The sequence below is a fragment of the Pelodiscus sinensis genome, chromosome 2, assembly GCF_052426305.1.
Source record: "Pelodiscus sinensis isolate ZL-2025 chromosome 2, ASM5242630v1, whole genome shotgun sequence".
Classification (NCBI taxonomy): domain Eukaryota; kingdom Metazoa; phylum Chordata; order Testudines; family Trionychidae; genus Pelodiscus; species Pelodiscus sinensis.
Window position 1 is genome coordinate 75,127,545 of NC_143053.1, and position 24,423 is coordinate 75,151,967.

Sequence of the window (24,423 nt, forward strand, 5' to 3'; positions counted from 1 at the left end):
CCCCCCCCCCCTGCATCCCGCTCCTGTTCTGAAATGTGATTTGTCCTTTTCATATGTGTTCATTTTTTAAAAATTGTATCCTTTGGTATATATGGTTATGACTATTTTCTTCCACTATTTGATCTGAGGAAGTGGGTCTGGCCTACGAAAGCTCATCATCTAATAAACCATCTTGTTAGTCTTTAAAGTGCTACATTGTCCTGCATTTTGCTTCACCAAAATATGTAATACATATTTCATCTTTTCATGTTTTGGTGTTCTTTAACATGACGACAAAGCTAATTACAATATACTTTAGGCCACGATTTCAAACAGTGTTTAAAGAATTCTTTCACAGCAAGGGTGTCTATTCTTTTTGTTTTCAGGTTTTGAATTCATTTTGTGAAGCTTGCAAGGAAGTCACTTTTAATGTTCCTTCTAAATTAGAGGCTGGGACATTAGTTGGCAAAGGTAAGAAGTTTCAAGATGTCCTTCAAAACTATACAGCATCACTTTGTCATTTCTGTACCTGCTTTTACAATGAAAGGGATATACTGATTTCTTTTTCAGTACAATTTATTGCAGCTGGGACAACACTCAGTTAAATTCAGTTGTATATTAGATTTACCTTTTATTGAAGCATTTACTGTGTTTTGTTATACAATTCAATGTTGCTTACTGCCAGAGTATGCATTTTGATTTTTTGTTACAACAGAATAGCAGATTTTGTTTTGTTTTATATTCAAGGCAGTAGTTTAGGCCAGTGTGTTCAAGCTTGGGGGGGTGGGGAACCGCTAAATATGTGGTCTAAACACCAGAAGTGTGTTGAATGTTCATAAATCCCATAGAAAAGATACATATTTTTTTTTAGTAATTACCTTGGATTTTTTTTTTCTTTTAAACAAAACAGATTGTTTTCCTTGTGTCACTGATATGTCAGCAGTGAAATAAAATATGGTCAAATACTCAGCTGTGGCTATGAAGTATTTAGTACAGTATTCAAGAAAGAAGTTCCCCAGTCCTGGGGTTGTTCGGTACTGGGCTGAGCAATTCAAGTTTGAGCCATTTGATGGGGATTAGCAATGCCTAGACAACACCCACTTTTTCCAGATCTTTTTTTCTATGGCAGCATTTAGGAAGGGTGTGATGTAGGAGCTGCTACAGAGGCTTTGTGCCAACTGAGGATCCTCCTACACAATGGGAGCTGAATCTTATATCAGTACTGGCACAGTTTTGGAACATGATTCAGAATAGGGGCCATAGTCTCAACTGCCTCTGTTCCTTCAGTAGATTTTTATCCCACCACAGTGTTTATCTTTATTAATCAAAGCTACCTTTAAAAAGAAGGGGAATAAAAAGAACATGATGGAAATGTTCACCTTAATGTCAGGTTTTATAATGAAAACGTATGCAGCTGATCATTGTATATTATTTTCATAGAATACTAGGACCTCGAGGTCATCAAGTCCAGTCCCCTGCACTCACGGCAGGACCAAGTACTATCTAGATCTGTAAAAGCGACGAAGAGTTCTGTGGCACCTTATAGACTAACTGAAGTGTAGGAGCATAAGCTTTCGTGGGCAAAGACCCACTTCGTCAGATGCATGTAGTGGAAATTTCCAGAGGCAGGAATAAATATGCAGGCCAGGATCAGGCTGGAGATGACCAGGTGGATCCAATCAAGGAGGATGAGGCCCACTTCTAGCAGCTGATCTGGAGGTGTGAATTCCAAGAGAATAGAAGCTGCTTTTGTAGTTAGCAAGCCATTCACAGTCTTTGTTTAATCCAGAGTTGATTGTGTCAAACTTAAAGATGAACTGTAGCTCAGCAGTTTCTCTTTGAAGTCTGGTCCTGAAGTTTTTTTGCTGCAGGATGGCTACTTTTAGATCTGCAATTGTGTGTCCAGGAAGATTGAAGTGTTCCCCTACAGGTTTTTGTATGTTGCCATTCCTAATATCAGATTTGTGTCCATTGATTCTTTTACGTAGGGACTGTCCTGTTTGGCCGATGTATATAGCAGTGGGGCATTGTTGGCACATGATGGCATATATTACGTTGGTGGATGTGCAGGAGAATGTACCAGTGACAGTATGGCTGATCTGGTTAGGTCCTGTGATGGTGTTGCTGGTGTATATATGTGGGCAGAGTTGGCACCGAGGTTTGTTGCAAGGATTGGTTCCTGAGTTCGAGTTATTATGGTGCGGTGTGTAGTTGCTGGTGAGAATATGCTTCAGGTTGGCGGGTTGTCTGTGGGCAAGGACCGGCCTACCTCCCAAGGCCTGTGAGAGCGAGGGATCATTGTCCAGGATGGGCTGAAGATCACTAATGATGCGTTGGAGAGGTTTTAGCTGGGGACTATAGGTGATGGCCAGTGGTGTTCTGTTGGTTTCTTTCTTGGGCTTGTCCCGTAGCAGGAGGCTTCTGGGTACACGTCTGGCTCTGTCAATCTGTCTCCTCACTTCCTCGTGTGGGTATCGCAGTTTACAGAATGCTTCTTGAAGGTCTTGTAGGTGTAGGTCTCTGTCTGAGGGGTTGGAGCATATGCGGTTGTACCTCAGTGCTTGGCTGTAAACAATGGATCGTGTGGTGTGTCCGGGATGGAAACTGGAGGCATGCAGGTAAGTATAGCGGTCGGTAGGTTTTCTGTATAGGGTGGTATTGATATGACCGTCACTTATTTGTATCGTGGTGTCCAGGAAATGGACCTCCCGTGTAGATTGGTCCATGCTGAGGTTGATGGTGGGGTGGAAGCTGTTGAAATCATGGTGAAATTCTTCCAGAGTCTCCTTCCCATGGGTCCAGATGATGAAGATGTCATCGATGTAGCGTAGGTAGAGAAGGGGTGTAAGTGGACGAGAGCTGAGGAAGCGTTGTTCCAGGTCAGCCATAAAAATGTTGGCGTATTGTGGGGCCATGCGGGTGCCCATAGCAGTGCCACTGGTCTGGAGGTATATGTTGTCACCAAATCTGAAATAGTTGTGTGTGAGGATAAATTCACAGAGTTCAGCCACCAGTTGTGCTGTGGCATCATCAGGAATACTGTTCCTGACAGCTTGTACTCCATCTGCATGTGGGATGTTTGTGTAGAGAGCCTCTACATCCATGGTGGCTAGGATGGTGTTTTCTGGAAGATCACCTATGCATTGTAGTTTTCTCAGGAAATCCGTAGTGTCACGAAGGTAACTGGGAGTGCTGGTGGCGTAGGGTCTGAGCAGAGAGTCCACATAGCCAGACAGTCCTTCAGTAAGAGTGCCAATGCCCGAGATGATGGGGCGTCCGGGATTTCCAGGTTTGTGGATCTTGGGTAATAGATAGAACAACCCTGGTCGGGACTCTAAAGGTGTGTCGATTTGTTCCTTGCCCACAGACAACCCGCCAACCTGAAGCATATTCTCACCAGCAACTACACACCGCACCATAATAACTCGAACTCAGGAACCAATCCTTGCAACAAACCTCGGTGCCAACTCTGCCCACATATATACACCAGCAACACCATCACAGGACCTAACCAGATCAGCCATACTGTCACTGGTACATTCTCCTGCACATCCACCAACGTAATATATGCCATCATGTGCCAACAATGCCCCACTGCTATATACATCGGCCAAACAGGACAGTCCCTACGTAAAAGAATCAATGGACACAAATCTGATATTAGGAATGGCAACATACAAAAACCTGTAGGGGAACACTTCAATCTTCCTGGACACACAATTGCAGATCTAAAAGTAGCCATCCTGCAGCAAAAAAACTTCAGGACCAGACTTCAAAGAGAAACTGCTGAGCTACAGTTCATCTTTAAGTTTGACACAATCAACTCTGGATTAAACAAAGACTGTGAATGGCTTGCTAACTACAAAAGCAGCTTCTATTCTCTTGGAATTCACACCTCCAGATCAGCTGCTAGAAGTGGGCCTCATCCTCCTTGATTGGATCCACCTGGTCATCTCCAGCCTGATCCTGGCCTGCATATTTATTCCTGCCTCTGGAAATTTCCACTACATGCATCTGACGAAGTGGGTCTTTGCCCACGAAAGCTATGCTCCTACACTTCAGTTAGTCTATAAGGTGCCACAGAACTCTTCGTCGCTTTTGCAGATTCAGACTAACACGGCTACCCCTCTGATACTATCTAGATCTGTGTTGTCCAGCCATTTCTGAAGCATTAGCCACTATATTGACTACTGTCTAGCAAACTAGCCACACTCAACTGCTGTTCTTTCGCATTTTATTGGGAGAGGATGCTGGTTTAGTGGTAATACAACTGGTGATACATAGCGCAATGGTAAAACAAGCAAGGATTTTCCCCACAATTGCAAAATTCTATGTGATTTTAAAATCCTGCGGCATGTAAGAGTACAGAGAGCTATTCAGTAGTAGGAGTAATGCCGATGTACCTCAGATATAGAATTCATTCTCAAGCACTCGCTTTTGGAAAAGTAGTTGAAGGAAAATTCTGTGGTGTCTTGCATGATGATATAAACTGATTTTGTGTAGACAAAACAGGAGTGAGATTTGCTGAAATGCTATATCATAATGTTAGTTTGAGTATTCAACAGTAAGCTTGTTCTAAAGAAAATGAAGGAACACTGTCAAATTACCCCCTCCTTGGTTATACTTAAGAACCATGGAGATGGAATCTGTTTTTTTGAGTGCCTGTCTTCCATAATCTGCACATTGGCAAAATCCTGGTTCCATTGAAGTGTGTGGGGAATCTTGCCAGTCAATGAAGACACAATTTCATCCACTGAGTTATAGCAAAATTATAAATGTACGTGGGCGATGGCACTGTATTAAGAAAGAAACACTTTGAAGGGGGTCAGAAATACACAAGAATTATTATATGAATTTGGGAAACATTAGTCACCAAAGTGAAACCTATCCCCTCTCTCCTTTCCAGCAGTATGTGTGTAAAATACTCACTATGGCTAACTATCCTTTAGCAGATGGCCTAATATGCTTAACAAATGGATGGATGTGCAATATGCATGTAAACTTTGTCCAAAAGCTGGGCTTTAAATTTATACTTTTACTCTTTAATAAAAGTAGCCTGATATTTAAGGGTGCTAAACATGTTGACTTGAAATAAGTTCACTTTTTTATATAAGTGCATAAACATAAATCAGATTTCAGACATGTCTGTTTGAAAACATTTGTTTTGTTGTGACTTGAGAGAGTAATTACAAATCTTTCTTACAGTAAATCTGAAAGAGTGCCTTAAGTCTGCAGAACATATTAGTTCAAGTGATCCTAACTTTAGAATCCTAGAAGATGGTTCTGTGTTTACAACAAATACAACTTCTTTGTCTTCTGAGGAAAAGACTTTTACCATCTTACTCAAGGATGTTCAAGGGCATGAAGAAAAGACGATAGATGTCAATTTGCTAGGTCATCAAGAAAAGGTAGGGTCATAATTGTTATCTTGGTGTGTGTGGTTTTTTTTTTGGGGGGGGGGGGAAATGCCTCTTTACAGTTCATTGTGTAAAAGTTGTTTATAATTCTTAAAATGATCGCTCTATACAAAAGTGTACTTTTTATTTAGCAATACCTAATAAGGGCATGCATTTACATTTTTAAGACTCCTTGAGTGGCAAAGGCTAGAAATTATGACCTTCGCCACAGGGTTAAGCAGATTAAGCAATTAAAAACCTATAGAGCACTGTGTATTTGTAGGAGGTACTAAAATCATATGTTGCTTAGGGCTGAAGAATTCTCAAAACAACAGAATTAAGTGGAATCATGAAGAAGATGACTTAAAAGTACAAAGTGGCCTATAACATTTGGAGGGAGTCCTGAGAAGGGGAAAAATGAAGGGAAACAAGAATATAAACCTTGTGCGTTTATGGGTTGATCTTTATTTAATTATCTCCTTTGGCCTTCTAAATCCAGACACCTAAGACAAGACATACTAGAGATACAGTCCTGAGGAGAACCAAAAGAAGGTGGGCTCCTATCCCATCCTCTCTGATGGAGAACGCTCTTGGACCTTTTCCAATGCTAATTCAACAGGTACACTTTATACATCAGCTGTTTTTATAATGTAAGTTGCAGTATTTTGAATTGGTCAGATAAAAAGGTAGGTCACTGCTTTTGGATTCAGATGATATCTTTGCAAAAAAGTGAAGAAAACCAACCCAATCATGCTTTTAGAAAAGCAACTGTGAATCCTGTAATTGCTCTTCAGGAAAATAAAAACCTCAAGATTAATTCATCCCCTTTGTGTATGTGCATTGGTACAATCTTGACAAATATCACATAGGAAGTCTGAGGCAGAGTTAACATTAAAACACAGCTCCTAAATCCCAGGCCTATGTCTCAAAACTTCGTCCCATTCATTGTCTATTCTGAGGTCCTGTAGCACAATTAATGTGATCACGTCACGGAAAACTGTACCATACATATACATAAAAGTGCTAAATTAAGGGTGCACAGTTACTCAGCCTGGAAAGGGGAGGGAACGATACTTGCATATCTAGCAAAGTAAGTGTGAGAGTGCCCATCCCTTAATGAGTGCAACTTAAAAATATTTACATCAGCCCTGAATAGCACATCTTGACTTATGCCAAAGAGGGGAGATGCTTCTGTTGTGTGTTAAGTTTTGTCTGGAGCACTAGCTCCCTGCCTACTGTGTAAGAGACAGAATGGAGCCTGAAGCATGCTCATTGCAGTCACCATGGAGATCTGTGGGGCTGGAACATGCTTTTTGCATTTCTGGAGATGTTTAGAAACATTCTGAAAGCTCTACTTACCATGTGCAAATACCGCTCTTCAGAGACATAGAATGGGGTGAAGTACAAAAGCCAGCCAGATGAGGACCAAAAAAAGGCATCTCCCTGACTCCAGTGCATTCCTCTTGCCAAATATTAAATCCCTGATCCAAAGAAGGAAGGTGCTAGATTTCTTAAAACTGTAAGAAGGACTAACAGTGACAAAAGAACTTCCCCTTCAAAAATAGCCCCTAAACCCATAGCTAGTCTAGGGATGTTAAAAAGAGTCTATTTGTGAAAATGTGTAATCACTCACATTTTTAGTGTTTACTTGTTTCCATGAAGGTGGGTAGGCGGCAGCCAGTGCTTGCATGAGTTGGCTTTTAGTTCGCTCCTCACAAGCACAGGCTCCCACCTCTTTTCTTCCTACCCCCGGCAGTCTCTGATAGAGAGGCAGCAGCTCAGGGGGCAGCTGGCTTCCTGCCTGGCCCATCCCATGTTGCTGCCTCTGGGTTCACTGGCTTTTGCCTCTTGAAACAGAAGTAGCAAGGGTGTGTGCTTGCGTGCATGTGCGTGCGCACGTTCATAACCATTAGGATTAACAGATGAACCATCCTTAGCAGTTAGCATGTAATCCTTTACACAATTAACATCCCTAATCCAGTCATAAATGGCTGAGCCAGTTTTGCCTAAAAAGTTACCTTGAGATGTTGCCAATGTTAACTAGAATGATTGAGTGGTTGAAAATAGGGTTTTTAATTAAAATTGTTAGGCAAACTTAGCTGTACCTGGCATCACTGTCTCTGTGATGCTGTGCCTAAGTAATTTTTTAATAAATAGGAGGTGGTGCCACCTGCTTGCTCCTCTTGCTAACCCGCCTGTGTCTGGGGGTCGGCAGGCCTGGGTCTGCCCTGGCCACCTGGGAAGGCCGACAGCTGTGCCATTCCTGGCCTCTTGGATGGTTCTCCTCTGCAAGGCTCTTGCCCCTTTAGGAGGGTTGGGGCTGATCTAGCGGGCTGCGGGGCTGGCAGCAGCAGCTCCTTGCAATGCTCTCAGGCCCTGATCCTCCAGGTCACCGCGGGGAACTGCTGCCTCTGCCTGGCCCATGCTCAGGCCGCCACCTGCCTGGCACTCCAGCCTTGAACACTGTGCCGCACCGTCTCCCCCCCACCCCCCCGCCTCCCACCCGCAAGATTACAGTTGTGGAGTTGGACGAGAAGAAAACCCTGAGGCTCCAAACCAGATTTGGCTTGTGGAAAAGAGCATGTGCTGCTGTGAGGAGGAGAGCTCCATGATCTATCCTCTTCCTTCCAGCCCTACACCCACCCATCCTCCTGAACCTCTCCTCTCTCCACACCCCCCTGGTCTCCATTCCTATACCCCCCTCACCTCTACCACTGCTTTTATCACACCTCCCATCCCCACATACACCCTATCCCCCTTCCTCCCTCTCCCTCTCATGAGTGGGCAGCCTAATTAGCAAGGGAACGGCACCAGCGGTTTGGCAGCTGCTCCGAATGCTGCTGGGCTGCCCATTTGTGACGCCTTGGGAGATGGTGGTGGGGGAAGTTAGCCCCTGACTCGACCTGCTTGGAGTCCGTTGAGGGGTGGGATAGTGTTGGGGAGGGGGTTAATTGCCGGCCTTTGTGGTGTGGAGCCAGCAGAGGTGGAGCAATACTTGGGTGTGCAAGGGGAGGGGGTTAACTGCTGGCGCAGTGTTGCAGCTCTGGGAGGGGGTTGGTGTGTGTGTGGGGGGGGGGAGGGGGGGAAAGGGTCTCCCATACACCCAGAGGTGGCATTTCCATTCAGGTGGAGTTGAGGGAGCCCGTCACACCCCATGCATTGTGGGGTGTGGTTGGGAGTCCCTTTCTCTGTAGGAAGTGGAGTGCCAGCCTATCTTTTCCCCCACCCTTTTGCCCACTAGCGACCCATATCCAAAGGCATTCAGTAGGACACAAGCACCTCTGCTGGCTTCCAGCTGCTCTAGGCTGTGGGGCATCTCTGCCTGGGGCCCGATCCTGCAGTGCCACCCTGGCTTACTGAGAGGGAAGTGGAGGCCTCATCTGCCTCTGTTCTTCTCAAGGAGCTCCTGAGTGTGACCCAAGGTGTCCAGGACTGAGCACAGTCAGACTGCCCTGCTTCCCAGCTACCCTCCCCATCCCAGCCCTGTTGCCACCCATCCTGCTGCATGCCCCCCACAGCCCTGCTTTGGGAACAAAGTATGCAGGCCACGCGGCCTCTCCCCGGAGTACTGGGGAGGAGGGAAGCCACATGACATGGGAGCTACACAGCTTGTGGCTCCTGTCCCCTGATGCCCAAAGCCTTGCTGTGGCAGGCCTGGCTCTCTCCCCCCAGCGGCTGGGGGAGTCAGGCTGAGCAAAAGCTGCAGGAAGCCCAGCCAACTATGGGGGAGGCCACATGTCTCATGGCTCCCACCAAGCACTGGGGAGAGGGGAGGCCATGTGGCTGAGGGCGGAAGGAGGGGCTGCGGGATGCAGAGTGGCACATGACACTGTCATCCTGCAGGAAACGTTTTTTAAATAGAATGCTACTCACAACTTCACTTCCCTGTGTACTTTTCTTCAAGCTGGATTTCCTTCCACTGATATTTGTGAAGGATTAGCGACCTTTCTCACAAGTGCATTTAATACAAAGGTAGTTAAGAATGGCACTGAGCAGATCATTTCCCTATTCTTTATAAGAGTTTGAGTTGCTGTAGTACTTTGGGGGGGGAAAAATAAGAATTGGATTTTATACATCCTTTCCAAAGCATGCCTGTGTTTTCTATTCCGTATTTATGTTGAGAACACCGTTTAATAATGAATTGTTTTGTCTTTGTTTAACAAACTCTAGGTCCAGTCTGATGCAGCCCAATACCACACCGTTTATTACTCTGCAACTGGTCCTGGAATTGATAAAGAGCCAGTGGGTTTGTTTTACATGGACAAAAATGGGAATATTTTTGCTACTGGCCCAGTAGACCGTGAAGAGTATCCAGTTTTTAAAGTAAGGACCTAGATTGAACACACAATTAAATGTATTAGTATTTTCATTTCTAGTGCTAATGTACTTACTTCCCTGGTACAGGAATGGGAGCAAAATGCGTCAGTATTCAGACAACTATCTCAGAACTCTCTCTCTGATATTTATGGGCAGAAATTGGTGGCATGGGTGAAGGAAGACCTAGCTTTATAGCACTTTTCTCTTTTCTGGTGGAAGAATTCAAAAAGTTCATGTAAAATTAAAATCCGACAAAGATAATCAAGACAACTTTGTTAGTTCTGCAGCATTTGCTTTTTCTGTTCAGTTGTAATGTTTGTTAAATGGGTAAACTGCTCTCTCTGCTGGTTGAAAGGTATAAGGAGCTGGGAGACATGGAGATGCTTGCTCCCTGCTGGTTTCTTAAGAACAATGGAGTGTTTCCCTGCACAGCAAGAAGCTATTACTTTGGCTATGCCTACACTACAACTTTTTTTCAGAAAAAGGTATGCAGAATATACTGCGCATTTTGTGTACCTTTTTCTGCTTTTTTTTGGAAAAGACTTTTCCAAAATTTGTCTTTTCTACACTGCCAAATTTCAGAAAAAAACCTTCTTTCAGAAGATCCCTTATTCCTCATGAACTGAGGAAGATAGGGCTTCCGAAAAAGCGCATCTCCTCTTTCACAAAAAAAGCAGAAGAGCAAATGCATTTCCTGGACACCTCAGAGTTTTTTCCTCCTGTATCCCGAAACCCCCCCGTAGTGTACGCATACCCTCTGAGAGGGAAGTAGTAAAAAAACTTAAGATACAGATTAAAAATTCCATTGCATGTTAGATTTGTTCGTTGATTGTGCTTCCCTCCTGTTTATTTTCCAGTGAATTGCTTCCTTTATTTTCTTCTTTGGCAGTTGGTTACCCAGGGTAATGTCTTAAATAAAAAGAAAGCTAATGAGAGACACAGGTAGTCAGTTATGTCTATTGCAATTCATTTTGCTACTCTCTTCTGCTTAAATGCTTGAGTTGCTGTACTTGGTCACTCTTCGTTTATACAATACTGATAACGTAACTTGAAAGCCGGCTCCCCATGCATATCAGCTCCAGCCTGCTCTGCTCCCCCTCTATCAGAGGCAGTAACATGGGAGTTGGGGGAGAGTTGGCAGATCTGGTGCTTGTGGGGAAACTTGCTTGAAGCTAGCTCCTCGTGGGCACTCCCTCCAGCTTCCCCCCCCAGAGGCAGCAAGTGGTGTGGGGGTGAATGCAGGTAGTCAACAAAGTTAAACTGACAAACGTAGGCTTATCAGTTAATCATGTAGTTGTCTACATGACATCCCTAATGTATACATAGTCCCATCCCATAAAGGTGCTGGTACTTCTCGCTCCCTTGACTTTCCTTTCCATTCTTTTCCCAAAAGCTGGACTCTCAATGGGCACTTCTCAATATGACACTTGGATACAAGATGGGTTGGTGAGTGACAGGGTCAAATATAAGTTCTTCAATGTCTTCAGATTTCAGGATGGAAATCTTTCACATGCAACTATGCAAAATAAGGCAAATGGTTGTCAATGACACTGTGAAGTAGTTAAATGCATTTCTTCTGCCACCTCCAATCTAAACCAGTCTTCTGCTCTTGCGTCTGACTGAAGACAGATTTGTTACTTAAATTGAATCTAGCACTTTGTCCTGAAGTAAAAGCCATTGGTAACAAAAGGAGAAGAGAACAACAAAAACAGTGCACCATTGGTTAGCAAGAACTCATCTTGGTCTTCTGTGGTCAGCAAGGAAAGATTAGTATACAGGCAGTCCCCGGGTTACGTACAAGATAGGGACTGTAGGTTTGTTCTTAAGTTGAATTTGTATGTAAGTCGGAACTGGCGTCCAGATTCAGCCGCTGCTGAAACTGACCAGCGGCTGACTACAGGAAGCCCAAGGCAGAGCTGCTCTGCCCTGGGCTTCCTGGAATCAGCCGCTGATCAGTTTCAACAGTGGCTGAAACTGGGCGCCTGGGACAGAGCAGCTGGGGCGCTGCCGGGTAGGTCCCCGCAGCACCGCAGTTCAGCGCTGCGGGGACCAACCCGGCAGCACCCCAGCTGCTCTTCCCCAGGTGTCCCCAAGTTAGCCGCTGCTGAAACTGATCAGCGGCTGATTCCAGGAAGCCCGGGGCAGAGCAGCTGTAGACGGGACCGTGGCACGTCTGGGCGGTCCCGCCGCCCGCGTCCTCCGGGGCGAGAAAAGCCCCGTTTGTAACTGCGGATCCGACATAAGTCGGATCCGCGTAAGTTGGGGACTGCCTGTATACTAATAGCTGCAAAATATTTATTGCAGACATAAGCCAAATTTACATCTATTGAATGTTGTCTGCTTATGAAAAGGGTACATTTGACATGTTGTACTTTTCAGAAATTAATCTGTAGATTCTGTTATCCATTGGGCAGAAAAAGAACATTTGTCTGCTCTAGAACAGCTGGCAACTAAGTGGGTGTTTTTCTCCTTTATAGATAACTTGCTATGCAACCTCTGCAGATGGCTACCTATTAGAGACACCACTGGAACATACAATCAAAATTGAGGATGATAATGATAATGCACCAGAGTTTACAGAAGACTGTTTTCAGTTTCATGTTAAGGAACATTGCAAATCTGGTAAGCGTGATTTTATTTTTTTAAATATTTTTGATCAATATCTTAAAATATCAGCTTCCAATAGTGACATACCCAAGTGATGAATATGTATAGTTCTGATGTTTGATCAGTTTTTCAGTAGAAATAACTAATCGGTATTTTTACACTGAAGGCTACATTTTTGAAGGGCTTCCTTCCAGTTAGTCTACGTAAAATTTGCAAAACTCCAATTTGCATGCTATATTCACAGCTGTGTATGCATACCAGATAATTTGTCCATGGCTAACTATGTACACACGCAAATCAATAATCCTTGAAACTCTTGGCCTTACTGCATTTGGTATAGGAAGGATTTTTAGATAATTCTCGTATAATCTTCAAGACTACTAGAAGTTACAGTAGAGCAGAATCTTGAAAAAGATTCTGTGCACTCAGTGCAAAAAGTGTATCTAACGTGATACTAATTCACACCATTTGTCCATTTAACTCTCTATCCAGTCATCTGACTATGGACAGAGCTGGTTGCTTTAGGGAGAATGAACAGGGGAATAACCAAGACTGCTCATTCAGTCCCAGCCTCTGTATCCCTGGACTACTTGGGCTAACAGACAATGAAGGACCATTTTCCATGAACTTGTCAAAATAATTTGTGAACCCAGTTATACTTTTGGCTTTCACGAAACGCCCTGCCAACAAGTTACGCAGGTTGACTGTGCATTGTTTGAACAGAGGCAGTCTTCTTAATCTCTCTTCATATCCAAACTGTTCCATACCTTGAATTCTTTTTGTTGCTTTTTTCTTTCCATTTGTTTTCCAATGATGTATTTGGAGATGAGGCAGCCAAACTTGCAGATAGTATTCAAGGTGTAATCCTACCATGGATTTATACAGTGACATATTGTTTTCTGTCTTATAATCATTCCCTTTCCTAATGGTTTCTAATACTCTCTTTTGATAGTTATTACACATTGAGTTTTTCAATTTAAGCTGCGCAACTTGAGCTACGTCAATTGTATAGCATAAGTCAAAATAGCTTAATTTGGCTTTTGGAGCTGTCTACACAGCAGGAAGTCAAAGGAAGAACACTCTTCCTTCAACTTCCCTTACACCTTGTAAAATGAGGGTTACAGGAGTCAGAGTAAGACGTTCTCCAGCTTACTATTATTTCAAAATAATGGCTTGTAGTGTAGATATGCACTGATAGTAACTTCTTGGCTTAGAATATAAGAACAGCCATACTGGGTCGGACCAAAGGTCCATCTATCCCAGTATTTTGTCTGCCAACAGTGGCCAATGCCAGTTGTCCTAGAGGGAATTAACATAACAGGTATCCATTTCCAGACAAACAGAGGCTAAGTACGCCATTCCTACCCATCCTGGCTAATAGCCATTGATGGACCTAATCTCCATGAATTTATCTAGGTCTTTTGCAAACACTGTTAAAGTACTAGCCTTCACAACATCCTTTGGCAAGGAGTTCCAAAAGTTGACTGTCTGCTGCATAAAGAAAAACTTCCTTTTTGTTTGTTTTTTAAACCTGCTACCTATTAATTTAATTTGGAAATCCCTAGTTTTTATATTATAGGAACAAGTACATAACTTTTCCTTATTCACTTTTTCCACACCGGTCATGATTTTTTAGACCTCTATTGTATCTTCCCCCCCTCCCCCCCCCCCCGTCTCCCTTAACCTCCTCTCTTCTAAGATGAAAAGTCCAAGCCTTTTTAATCTCTCTTCCTTTTGATTAGTGGACCATCCAGACTTCATGTCTCTACACTGTTTTAACCCTTGACAACTACCCGTTGGAATTCAAGTCCAATGTAAAGACAAACAAGCAGCACATTCAAAATGAAATCTGTAGCTGGATAAAGATCTACACATATACACAATATTCAGAATCATAGAATCATAAAACACTAGAACTGGAAGGGACCTTGAGTGGTCATTGAGTCCAGTCCTCTGCCCTTATGGCAGGACCCAGTACTGTCTAGACCATCTCTAATAGACATTTATCTAACGTGCTCTTAAATATCTCCAGATAGAAATACACAGGTTCCCCCAAATTGTCATGTGTGAAGGAGCAACATTTGTTTGTTTCTATTTTATGTGTACAAACACTTTCAAAATCAATTTCAAACTACGTTACTTGGAGGATTTTTTTGAATTTAAAATTGTTCTGTATATACAGGGACAATAGTTGGACAAGTCACGGCAAAAGACCGAGATGAACCCAATACTCTGCATACTTCCCTGAGATATCGAATTGTATCAGAACAACCATCATCACCCAAAATATTTTCTATTAATTCTGAATCGGGTGTAATAAGCACACTATCATCACAACTGGATAGAGAGGTAACTTTTTTTAAATCTACAATATAATATATAGTTTCACTTCATAGTTCTGATATATTCAGAGAAGTATGCAAGATTTTAATGAGATGAAAAAAGCACAATATATGGTTTCAAATTGTCTACAATGATTTAGAAGCAAGAATCTCCTGTAAGCTTGGGAAAAACACAGAAGAACTTGAATCTGAACTTTTTCTACTTCCCTTATCCAATATGAGATCAGCAAAGCAAAATTGGCAGTCTGAGGCCACATCTCCACTTGCCAGAGGATCGATACTTTGGTGATTGATCCTTCAGGAATTGATTTAGCTGGTCTAGTAAAGACTCACTAAATCAAAGGCTGAGGCCACCCCCGTTCACCTCGGTACTTGTTATCATGAGGAATAAGGAAAGTCAAGAGGAGCATTGACTCTTTTCCTTTCCAATGTAGATCTGGCCTGACATACCTTGCCAGCATTGCTTGACGTGCCATACAGAGGAATATTGTGAAATAGCTATACCTATCAATTTTCTCTGTGTAGACAAAGCCTTGAACGATGTTGAGATTGTGGGTCTAGTGAATGAGAAATATTAAGGTGTTGGCAGTGGAAAAAGAATCTTGATTGTAGAGTACAGATTAATACTTATTTCCTACAGATGAATGTTAGGACTTTATGAAGCAAAGTTATCCTCTCCAACCCAATAAACCAAACTTAGACCAGCAAATCTAGGGTGTTCTGATCCCTTAGAGCCACTCTCTCAGGTGGGGGTATTTTAAGTAACTACTCAGATTATTGGTATGCATTTTATAACTACTAAAATTATAGTAGTGTTAAATACTTGATTTCCCTCCCCGCCTCCTATGATCTTACTGGGCTGTGTAAAAAGTGTGTTGCTTCTGCATTGTCGGACCTGCTGACAAGCATGCCTTATGAACAAAGATTCATCACAGGAGCATTTCTGTTCTTTCTATTCAAGATGTAGCATGAGAGGGGGCAGCATGAGATTATGGAACTAAAAGTTGCAATGAAGGATGTATTTTTGTTTTTCTTCCTCCATGAGCAGTGGGAGGGGAGGATGGAAATCTCATTAGCCAGAAGTGTGAGAGAGGGGAAATAAAGGGTGAAGCTATTCATCAGAAGATCCAGGGGGGAGACAGCATAATATACGGGAAACTTCTACCTTCCACCAGACAGTATCAGACTATATAGAACACCTTGCTACTTTTCCCAGCAGACAACACTGTGCATATGATGGAGGAGAAATGGCTGCCATGTGGATGCGTTTGTGGGCTTTCTTTAAGGGAAGGGAAAATAGTTGTGGATTTAGGACATTATAAAGATCCTTCTGTTGGACAACATGACTCTAGGTTTCCAGTAAAACTTTGAGCTCCATGTATTGTTTAGTCACTGAAAAATATTTTACTCGCACTTTTACTTTTTTCTATCCATAAAGCTGGTGGTTTGATTTCTCTTTTCCTAGAAAATATTTGCATGTTTAATGTTATATCTTTAGAAAGGCAGGGAAGGAAATAAATAATTTAATTCTATGGTAAAAGTAATATGAATGTGAAAGTTCTCTAACCTTTTTTTAATGTTTGTTTTTCAGAAATTAGCCAAACATATATTGTTAATTGAAGTACGAGATATGGGAGGTCAGCCTTTTGGTTTGTGCAATACAACAACAGCTGTCATTATCGTTGATGATATAAATGACAATGTTCCAATTTTTAGCATTTCATCTGTAAGTTTGTTTTGTGTCTGTCACAATTGTGGAGTTGATTGCTCCTCTGTCCAGTGTTTCTCCCTAATTTTTTATGTCCATGTGTGAAGTGACTTTTGTTATGTACACCAACATGTAGGTGATGTATGACATAAGTCATTCTGCATATGGACAGTGTGTGGTGAGGCTTAGGATAAGGGCTTTAAATGGAGCCTTTGTGTGTGGGAGGGGACTTTGGATTGGGGCAGGTAGTTGGGGTATGGGAGGGAGTGAGTGCTGTGGCTGAACTCTGGAGTAGGGCTGGGGATGAGGGGTTTAGGTATAGAAGGGGGGGGGGGATCCAGACTGGCAGTGGTGTGGGACAGCGGGATTTGGAATAAAAGAGGGGCCTGTGGCTTGAGGCAAAGAGTTACTGTGCGGGAGGGGATGAGGGCTCTGGGGTGGGCCCAGGGATGTGACGTTTGGGATACCCGAGGGGGGCTCCAGATTTGGGGAGGGGCACAGGCCTAGGATTTGGAGTTGCAGGAGATGGTACAGGCTATGGACTGCGTTGTGGGCTTTGGGGGGGCTCACAGCATGTGAGTTACGGGTTGGGGGGGGGCTTATGGTGAGTCAGGCAGTTGGGGCTTGGGTGTACCTGAGCAGCTCATGGGCAGCAGCATTAAGATAGGCTGCCTGGTGCTTGACTGTTCTGGGGCACCACGTTGTGTCCTGGAAGTGGCCAGCAGATCTGGCTTCTGGGGGTGATGGGGAAAAAGAGGCAGGAGCATGAGGCTCCCTGGCATGCTGTGTGCACTGTTCTGGCTTGCAAGACCGATCCTCAAGCTCCTATTAGCCAATTGCCAACTTCCATTGTCTAATTGTGGAGCCAGTGGTCGGGGCAGGACAGAATGTGGAGCTCTGTGGCCTCCCTATACCTAGGCCCAAGCAGGTCTAGCTCCAGCAAGGAGGGCCCCCATCTCCATGGAAACTGAACCACAGTGCAAGACTTTATTGTCAGTTAGTGGCCACAGACCTTTGAGGGAACTTAGCCTCTGACCCCTTTCTGGACTCTTGAGGTGTTGGGTCTCATACCCTTACCTGTCTTGGAGTAGAATCTTTTCATTTTTCTCTTCTTAGAGCAGAATCTGTTTAAAAAAAATACCCCTCCTGGGTCAACTGAGTAGGCCAAGTCAGATTCAGGCACATGCTTGATGCTCTCTTAAGGTATCCTGTGATCAATGATGTCCATTGACCAACAGCCTTTTTACAAGAAGTATGTTTATTAGACAGTGGAACAAAGCATTAGAAAACTATTCATGCTATTTTTAAAAATAGTTTTATTTACTCTTATCTAATCTAATGCTTCATTACAAGCCAAAGTTACGTGGGGTTTCCTCTAGAGTTAGAATAGACCTAATGTTTGTTTGTTTTTTCCCAAGGAGACCAAAGAGCTCTGTGGGATCTAGGTGGGACCCTGTTAGTTTCTCCAAGAGTGACTCTCCCCTGTGTGTCTGGTCTCCAAATACCATGTTTCTCAAGTATCTCTATTACAGAGGCTAGATGCAAAGTCTCACTATTCTCTCAGACTGGCTTCTAGTCATCCAGCTAGAGCAGGGTTTCCTAAAGAGTGTTCCGTGACAACACTGATGTGCTGTGAGGCAGTCAGAGGTGTGCCTTGGAGAAAACAAAATTCAAAATGACTGCCCTTAAAGGGACAAGCCTCAGTTTTTTTCATTTTCACAACTTTTCCCTGGCGGTGCTTTTCTTTTTCTTTTCTTTCTTTTTTTTTTTTTTTTGGTCAACAACCTTTCCTTGGGAAATGGCTGCCCTTAAAGGGGCAAGCTTCGTTTTATGTTTCCTTGATGTTCCCCAATTTAAAACACATTGTTCAGTGTTCCTCGGTCTTAAAGTTTAAGAAACACTGAGCTAGAACATCTAAGGGCTTTTCCACACAGGAAGTTATACTGGTATGAGAAAAAAGTGTGAATTTAAGCTGCTATAATTATGCTGGTATAACTCCTCACAAAGGATGCTTTTATTCTGGCACGAGAGCTTTATTCTGGTTTTAGCCCATATCAATTTAAACTATAAAGCTGCTGTAGTGAGGCTTTTGTTTAATTGTTTAGAGAAACAAACAATCAATTAAGCATTCTAATTGGGAAGGTAACATTCTTCAAATAACATTTTGGTCCAAGTAAAGTGAGTAGAATTAAGGGTTCCACCGGAGAATTTTGAATACAGTCACAGAAGTGCGCTTAATACTTCCCTTGCGGAAAACCAACCAAAAAACCAAATAGAAGAAACCAAATCTTATTATCAAAGCTTTAAACTTGCCATTGAATTTAAGGCATTGCATTTAAACATCTTTTCTGAACTGTGTAATAGATACTGCATTTTATATTTACTTTAAAAATAGATAATATAACTTTATTTCAGTATGAAGTAAGAGTGCAGGAAAACCGAGTGAATGTGGAAATACTGAGAATTCCTTGTTTGGACAAGGATGAGCCCAACTCAACTGCCTGGCAGTGCAAATTCACTATTGTAAAAGGAAATGAAGATAATCATTTTGCTATTACAACAGATAAAAGAACAAATGAAGGGATATTATGTGTTGTTAAGGTAAGCAAAGATGAAAACATAAGCCCAAATCCTGGGAGTTAGTTGTTTTTTGTTGAAGCTATAAATTCTGGTTAGCTAATTACACTCTATCTGTGGGATATTAGCTCTGCTTCCTTTTTTAATTGAACAAACAAATTAATCTGATACTTATTTGAGGGTAGGTGGGTGGTTTTTTTGGGGGGCGAGGGAGGGTTCTGCAAAGTGTAGCAGATTTCATATATTTAGTGAGATTGGAAAACTATTCAGATATATTTTCCTTTGGGGACTTTTGCTAATGTTTTTGCGGGGTGGAGTACAGAAGGGGGCTGTGTTAAATTTTAATTCCATAAGAGCTAGACCTAAAATTCCATATTTGGTTTTCTGGTTGTGACAAGGTATGGGGTCTTTCAGTAATCTGAAACAGGGCTATATCAACCTGAACTGGGAACCTTTTTAAGTTCACATCTTTTTTTAGTACTTCCCAAGGTGGGCAGAAGATGAATATGCGCTTGGGAAATGTAAGTAGCAGAGAGTTACTGTAGTGAGTATGGGCATGGCTAGCTTTCTGCTTAAGATATGATTTATATTTTAAATACACAGAACCCTGCTGTGATGAAAGTATACTTTCCATAATAATGATAGACTGTCAACTTCTACTCATTGGCCCGCAGAATGTAACAGTTCTAACAATTCTGCTACAGCTTTCTGTTCTGGCTTAAGAGTTAATACCTGCCTTTCTCCGTAATGTCCGTGTTTGCTGTAGGGAACATGGCTTCATCACCTTTGTCCTCTTAAAGAGGAGAATCTTACATTGGAAAGTGCTAGGCAATTAAAACTTTTCAAGGATATGTTGTTGTTTTTTTCAAATGTGTTTATCAATATTTCCGAAAGGGTAAAAGCAATCTGGTATCCCTTAGTGTTATAAAAGGGAGGCTTACTCCTTTTGAAAGGTGAGAAAATGGCCTTTATGGACAGCATGGATGTCATGTTTAAAAAAAAAAAATCCCAAAACCCTTGTCATGGCAGCTGCACTGCAAGTTCAGAGACTCTTGCCCATAGTTAAATTCTCACCAGGTACCCATAGGCATTTCTCATAGGTAAATATTCTTGAATTGTGACAGCAGGAAGGAAAGACTGCAAGCATTCTTGGGGGAAAAAGTCAGGGTGTGTTTACACTGCAGTGGCTAGTAGGGATGGATGTTATAGTGTAATTGAATTGTCATGTAACTGCACAAAATAATATTGGTGATACAAACTATTCAGTAGTCCCCAAGTTCAGGGTTGGCAGCCAGTGCACTCCTGACCCTGTTCCCAGGGAGCTCCCTGCCACCCCAGTATCAAAGCTCCCTTTGCAGACCGAATGCCTGCTACCCTGCGATGCTGCCTCTGATCTAGAGGCAGCATTGCGGGGCGTGGCAGCAGCTCCTATCAGGGGGTGGGAGGGTCTGAGCTCCCCACAGACAGAGCCTGCTCTGTGGGATGTGGAGCAGTCTCTCTCTGTGGGGACTTCAGCCCACCATGGACAGAGACTACTTTGCAGCCTTGCCTGCCCTCTGTGCTGCTGCTTCAGATATAGGCAGCAGTATGGGCAGGCAGCAATGAGGAGCTACTGTCATCTTCCTGTCCCCCTCTCCCCACCACTGTAAGAGGCAGCAAGCAGGGTGTGTATGTGTGGAAACCAGGTCTGTGGAGCCGATACGTGGGGGAGCTGGCTTGAAAGCCTACCCCTTCTCCCCCCTCCATCCTGCTGCTGCTCATTACCACACCAGCTCCCTCCCGCCTTCTCTTGCTGACTCTGATACAGGCTTATTGGTTAATTGTATGGTTGACTACATGTTGGCATCCCTAGTGGCTAAGCTACAGTAACACAGCTATGATGTGGCAGCAGTTCTACCATAGTATACATGCTTCATACATTGTTGAAAGGAGGTGTTTCTACCCATGTAGGAAGTCCACCTTTCAAGAGGGAAGAATTCTTGGGGGTTAGGTCAGCTTGTACACAGCTCTCAGGATGCAAAATTGTTCAGAGCTCTGAGTGTAGACCAGGCCCATGTTAAGGAATTAAACTATGGCCCTTGGGGTGAAAAAGAGGCAAATAAAGCGTTACAAATGTAACTTTGTTTTGTGGTGCTCCTTATGCCATGCTAGGGATGCTGCCACTTTTTTTCTTAGTGCTTCCTGAAAATCAGGTCTCTTTAAGGTTTCTCAGGTTGGATACCTAAGAATTGAGAGGTCTAAAATAACTAGTCCTCTTCTAAAATCATGACCGTTATGACTTTGGCTTTTTCTACTATTAGAAACTGTGATAAGAAAACTTATAGTAGGTTTTGGTGAATTTACTAGCCATAAATTTATTTTACAGGGACTAAATTACGAAACCAGCCAGCTAAAGATACTTGAGATTACCGTAGCTAATGAGATACCTTATGTGATAGTACCATATTCAAGTGCACTTGCCCAGGGCACCTGTACTGTTCGAGTTATTGTACAAGATGTTGATGAGGGGCCAGTATTCAAACCTTGTTTGTTACGTATCACGATTGACGGATGCGCTAAAGGTGAAACAGTGGTCGGCAAATACCTAGCTGAGGACCCAGAAACCGGAAATAGCGAAGGCATAAGGTGTACATTTTATTATTGGATTTATTAAATACATAATATTTGGGGATATGAGAGAGAGAGAGAGAAGCATTATGCAATTAAAAAAAACCATTTTTATGTTTACTAGCTATCGGATTCCACCTGAGCAATGCAAATGGCTCTCCATTAATGAAAATTCAGGCGAGCTCAAAACTGTTACACTTTTGGACAGAGATCAGCAAGACAGGACGAACAAGCAGTGTAACATTTCAGTCATTGCAATAGATCGAAGTGAGTACCAAATGTTTTATAAATCAAATAGGTTATGGATATATTAATCATACATGTTCATGTGCGCACACAAATATTCTTGGAACAGTGTTATATTAAACTGATTTCTGTGAACCTGCCATTGTATTTTTGGGGAGTGGTAATTCCTGTTCCCCCAATGAGGGGGCGGGGCGGAGGAGGACACTGATTCACAGGGAATGGGGGTAGCTTTTTGTGGGTTGAGAAACTGAATACAGCAGGTTGGGCCAAATTTCCAAAAGTAGTGTTCTTACGCAGTTGGGGCCAGGTGTACCCAGTTCCTATTTAAATAGTTCAGTTCCTATTTAAAATGTTTTGCTAGTTTGAAATATTTTAAATCTGATACTTGAACTAGTGAACGTTTTTTATCCTTTGGCTTTGTTCTCTTCCATTGGATCGATCCCCTAGATGGTACTTCAGACAGCCATGAGGATCAGATGAAATCAGGCTATCAAATTGTAAATAGAAAATGCTTGTAAATCCCATAAATGTTACCTCTAATCTTCTGTTTGATCCCTTGCTGTGAAGTATCTGAATTAAAGCATCTGAGAAGTATCTGAGTTAAAAGCACTTTTAAGAATAACTTTGGTTTGCTGTGTTCTATATTATATTGTGACTTTCTTCTCTAGTAAACTACCTAGGGCTAGATTTTTAAACACTTATCACAATAAGCAGGGCTTGACAATTAGTGTAAAATACTCGCCTGCGGCAAGCAGATTACAAGCCGGAATGGCCGTGCAGTGCGGTCTGCGCATGTGCAGCATGCTGAACTGTGCGGCTGGTGAATGGGGCTCGCTGCCACTTGGTGAACCCTGACCATAAGTAGTACTTACTCAGATTAGTAGTCCTATTTTACCTGGGATTACCAGGTAAATATTATTCGTCGTGCTTAAGGCTTACAGAATCAGATTTTCATGAGGGATGTGAAAGTATAACCGGCCCTGGTTGGAGATAAAAGCAGGATTCTTTCCCACAAGATTTTGAAATCCTCTATGGAATAGCCTGCATTGTAAAAGCTCTTATGTCCATTAAAGACAGGGATTTTATCATACAATCTATTATGAATGATTCACCTATCTTCCCTAAAGGGGAGATAAAGCACTCAGTCGCAGGTCTCCCGGCAGCTTTGTTTTTGCAAAGAGGGGAGAAGAGCCAGCAAGGGGCAGATTTTTCTTTAGAAGAGCTGAGGGGGTCAGTAAGAGAATAGCAACTGGAACACCTCCCCTCCAACTGGATGCTGCTCTCTCTGCTGCCAGAAATGCTGAGAAGCACCTAAAAGCTCCCAAGCAAGACCTCATCTCCTGACTTCATTTCACAGTCCTCTGCCTACTGAATCCTCATAGCACCAGCCAAGGAGGAAGTCAGTGCTCCGACAAGCTAGAGAGATGGTGAAACTTCCCCTCTGCTTTTTACTTTTAAAATCTAGGTACTAGCTTGGATTAGATGAAACCACAGTTAGCACTTTAAAAGCATTAAAAGTACTGACACTTATTATTTCTGTCTCCTAGGTGGTAAAACTGGTACTGGAACAGCATGGGCTACTATAGGTCCTTGCAACAGGTCTCCCATTGTGACTCCAATTGACTATATACTGTGTAGAGACAAAAAACCGATTTTTGTTACTGCATTTGATCCAGACATGTCTCCCTATTCTCATCCTTTCACATTCGATATTTCTGACATGAGTATGCGTGCAGAATGGCAAACAGTACAAAATAACGGTATGCAATATTGTATATTCTTTTTAAAAGTAAGAACATTGATGGTTGAATGTGAATTGACAGTTTTCTGTATCTTGTCAATATGCAGTTTTGTGTGTGCTTGGACAAATTTGCAATTCGTATTTGGAAATTAATCAAACCATACCAGAGTCACAGAAAACATGTAAACCTCCAGACAGGAAGTAGCAAAGCAAGAAGGAAACTAGTATGACCAAATAGAAAGGTACACTTTTTTGAAGCCTAAAAGAGATCCTTTGGAAAATGGAAGTCAAATTCTAGTCAAACCAGTACAAAGGAACTTGGCTGGCAAAAGTGTGTACATTAAGGAGGAACTAAAAGCAATTCTGAAGAGCAAATAACCAAATATCTGAAAACAAATAGGAAGATTTTTAAATATGAGAAGCAAGAAAACTGTAAGCAGTGGTTTGGTTGAACAACAGTGGAGTAAAGGGGACACTTAATGGAAAATAGAGGCACGGGAGAAATTATACATATTTTGGCATAATTTTGCGCCAGATAAGGAAGTTAAGGAATCACTCCAAACTAGGGCCTGATCAGTGTTTCCTTTGTAACCTCCTAGAGCGACCTTTCAGTATAACCCAGCGTTGCCCCTGGCATGTGCTGCTCTCCTGCATAACTTCCTCCTTCTTTCCAGCCTTGAAACATGTCATGTTGCCATACTTGTATGCAATCCAAAAGCTGTACCCAGTACTTCATTTTCCTTGGCATTTCAACCATTCCTGCTTCTTCTCCCTTTCTCATCTCTCTGCTTCTCCAGTGAGTCACACACAAATTACTTGTCTTCACTTTTAACCCTTTCTGGTCTTTCTCACGCTACCAAAAAATCTTATTCATTATTAAGATATCTGCATCTGCCTCCGTTC

General features: G+C 42.6%; 1 protein-coding gene across 2 annotated transcripts in view; it reads left to right on the forward strand.

Annotated features, from left to right (window-relative positions):
* Nucleotides 1-24,423, forward strand: part of LOC102449618 (desmocollin-1) — a 43,035-nt gene that overhangs the window by 6,622 nt on the left and 11,990 nt on the right. For both annotated transcript variants that reach the window (XM_014577390.4, XM_014577388.4), the window contains exons 2-12: nucleotides 366-450; nucleotides 5,185-5,387; nucleotides 5,875-5,994; nucleotides 9,546-9,698; nucleotides 12,170-12,314; nucleotides 14,482-14,648; nucleotides 16,233-16,367; nucleotides 18,765-18,950; nucleotides 21,292-21,551; nucleotides 21,658-21,800; nucleotides 23,327-23,539. In XM_014577390.4, the coding sequence (XP_014432876.3) occupies nucleotides 366-450; nucleotides 5,185-5,387; nucleotides 5,875-5,994; nucleotides 9,546-9,698; nucleotides 12,170-12,314; nucleotides 14,482-14,648; nucleotides 16,233-16,367; nucleotides 18,765-18,950; nucleotides 21,292-21,551; nucleotides 21,658-21,800; nucleotides 23,327-23,539 (1,810 nt within the window). The remainder of the gene's footprint in view (nucleotides 1-365; nucleotides 451-5,184; nucleotides 5,388-5,874; nucleotides 5,995-9,545; nucleotides 9,699-12,169; nucleotides 12,315-14,481; nucleotides 14,649-16,232; nucleotides 16,368-18,764; nucleotides 18,951-21,291; nucleotides 21,552-21,657; nucleotides 21,801-23,326; nucleotides 23,540-24,423) is intronic.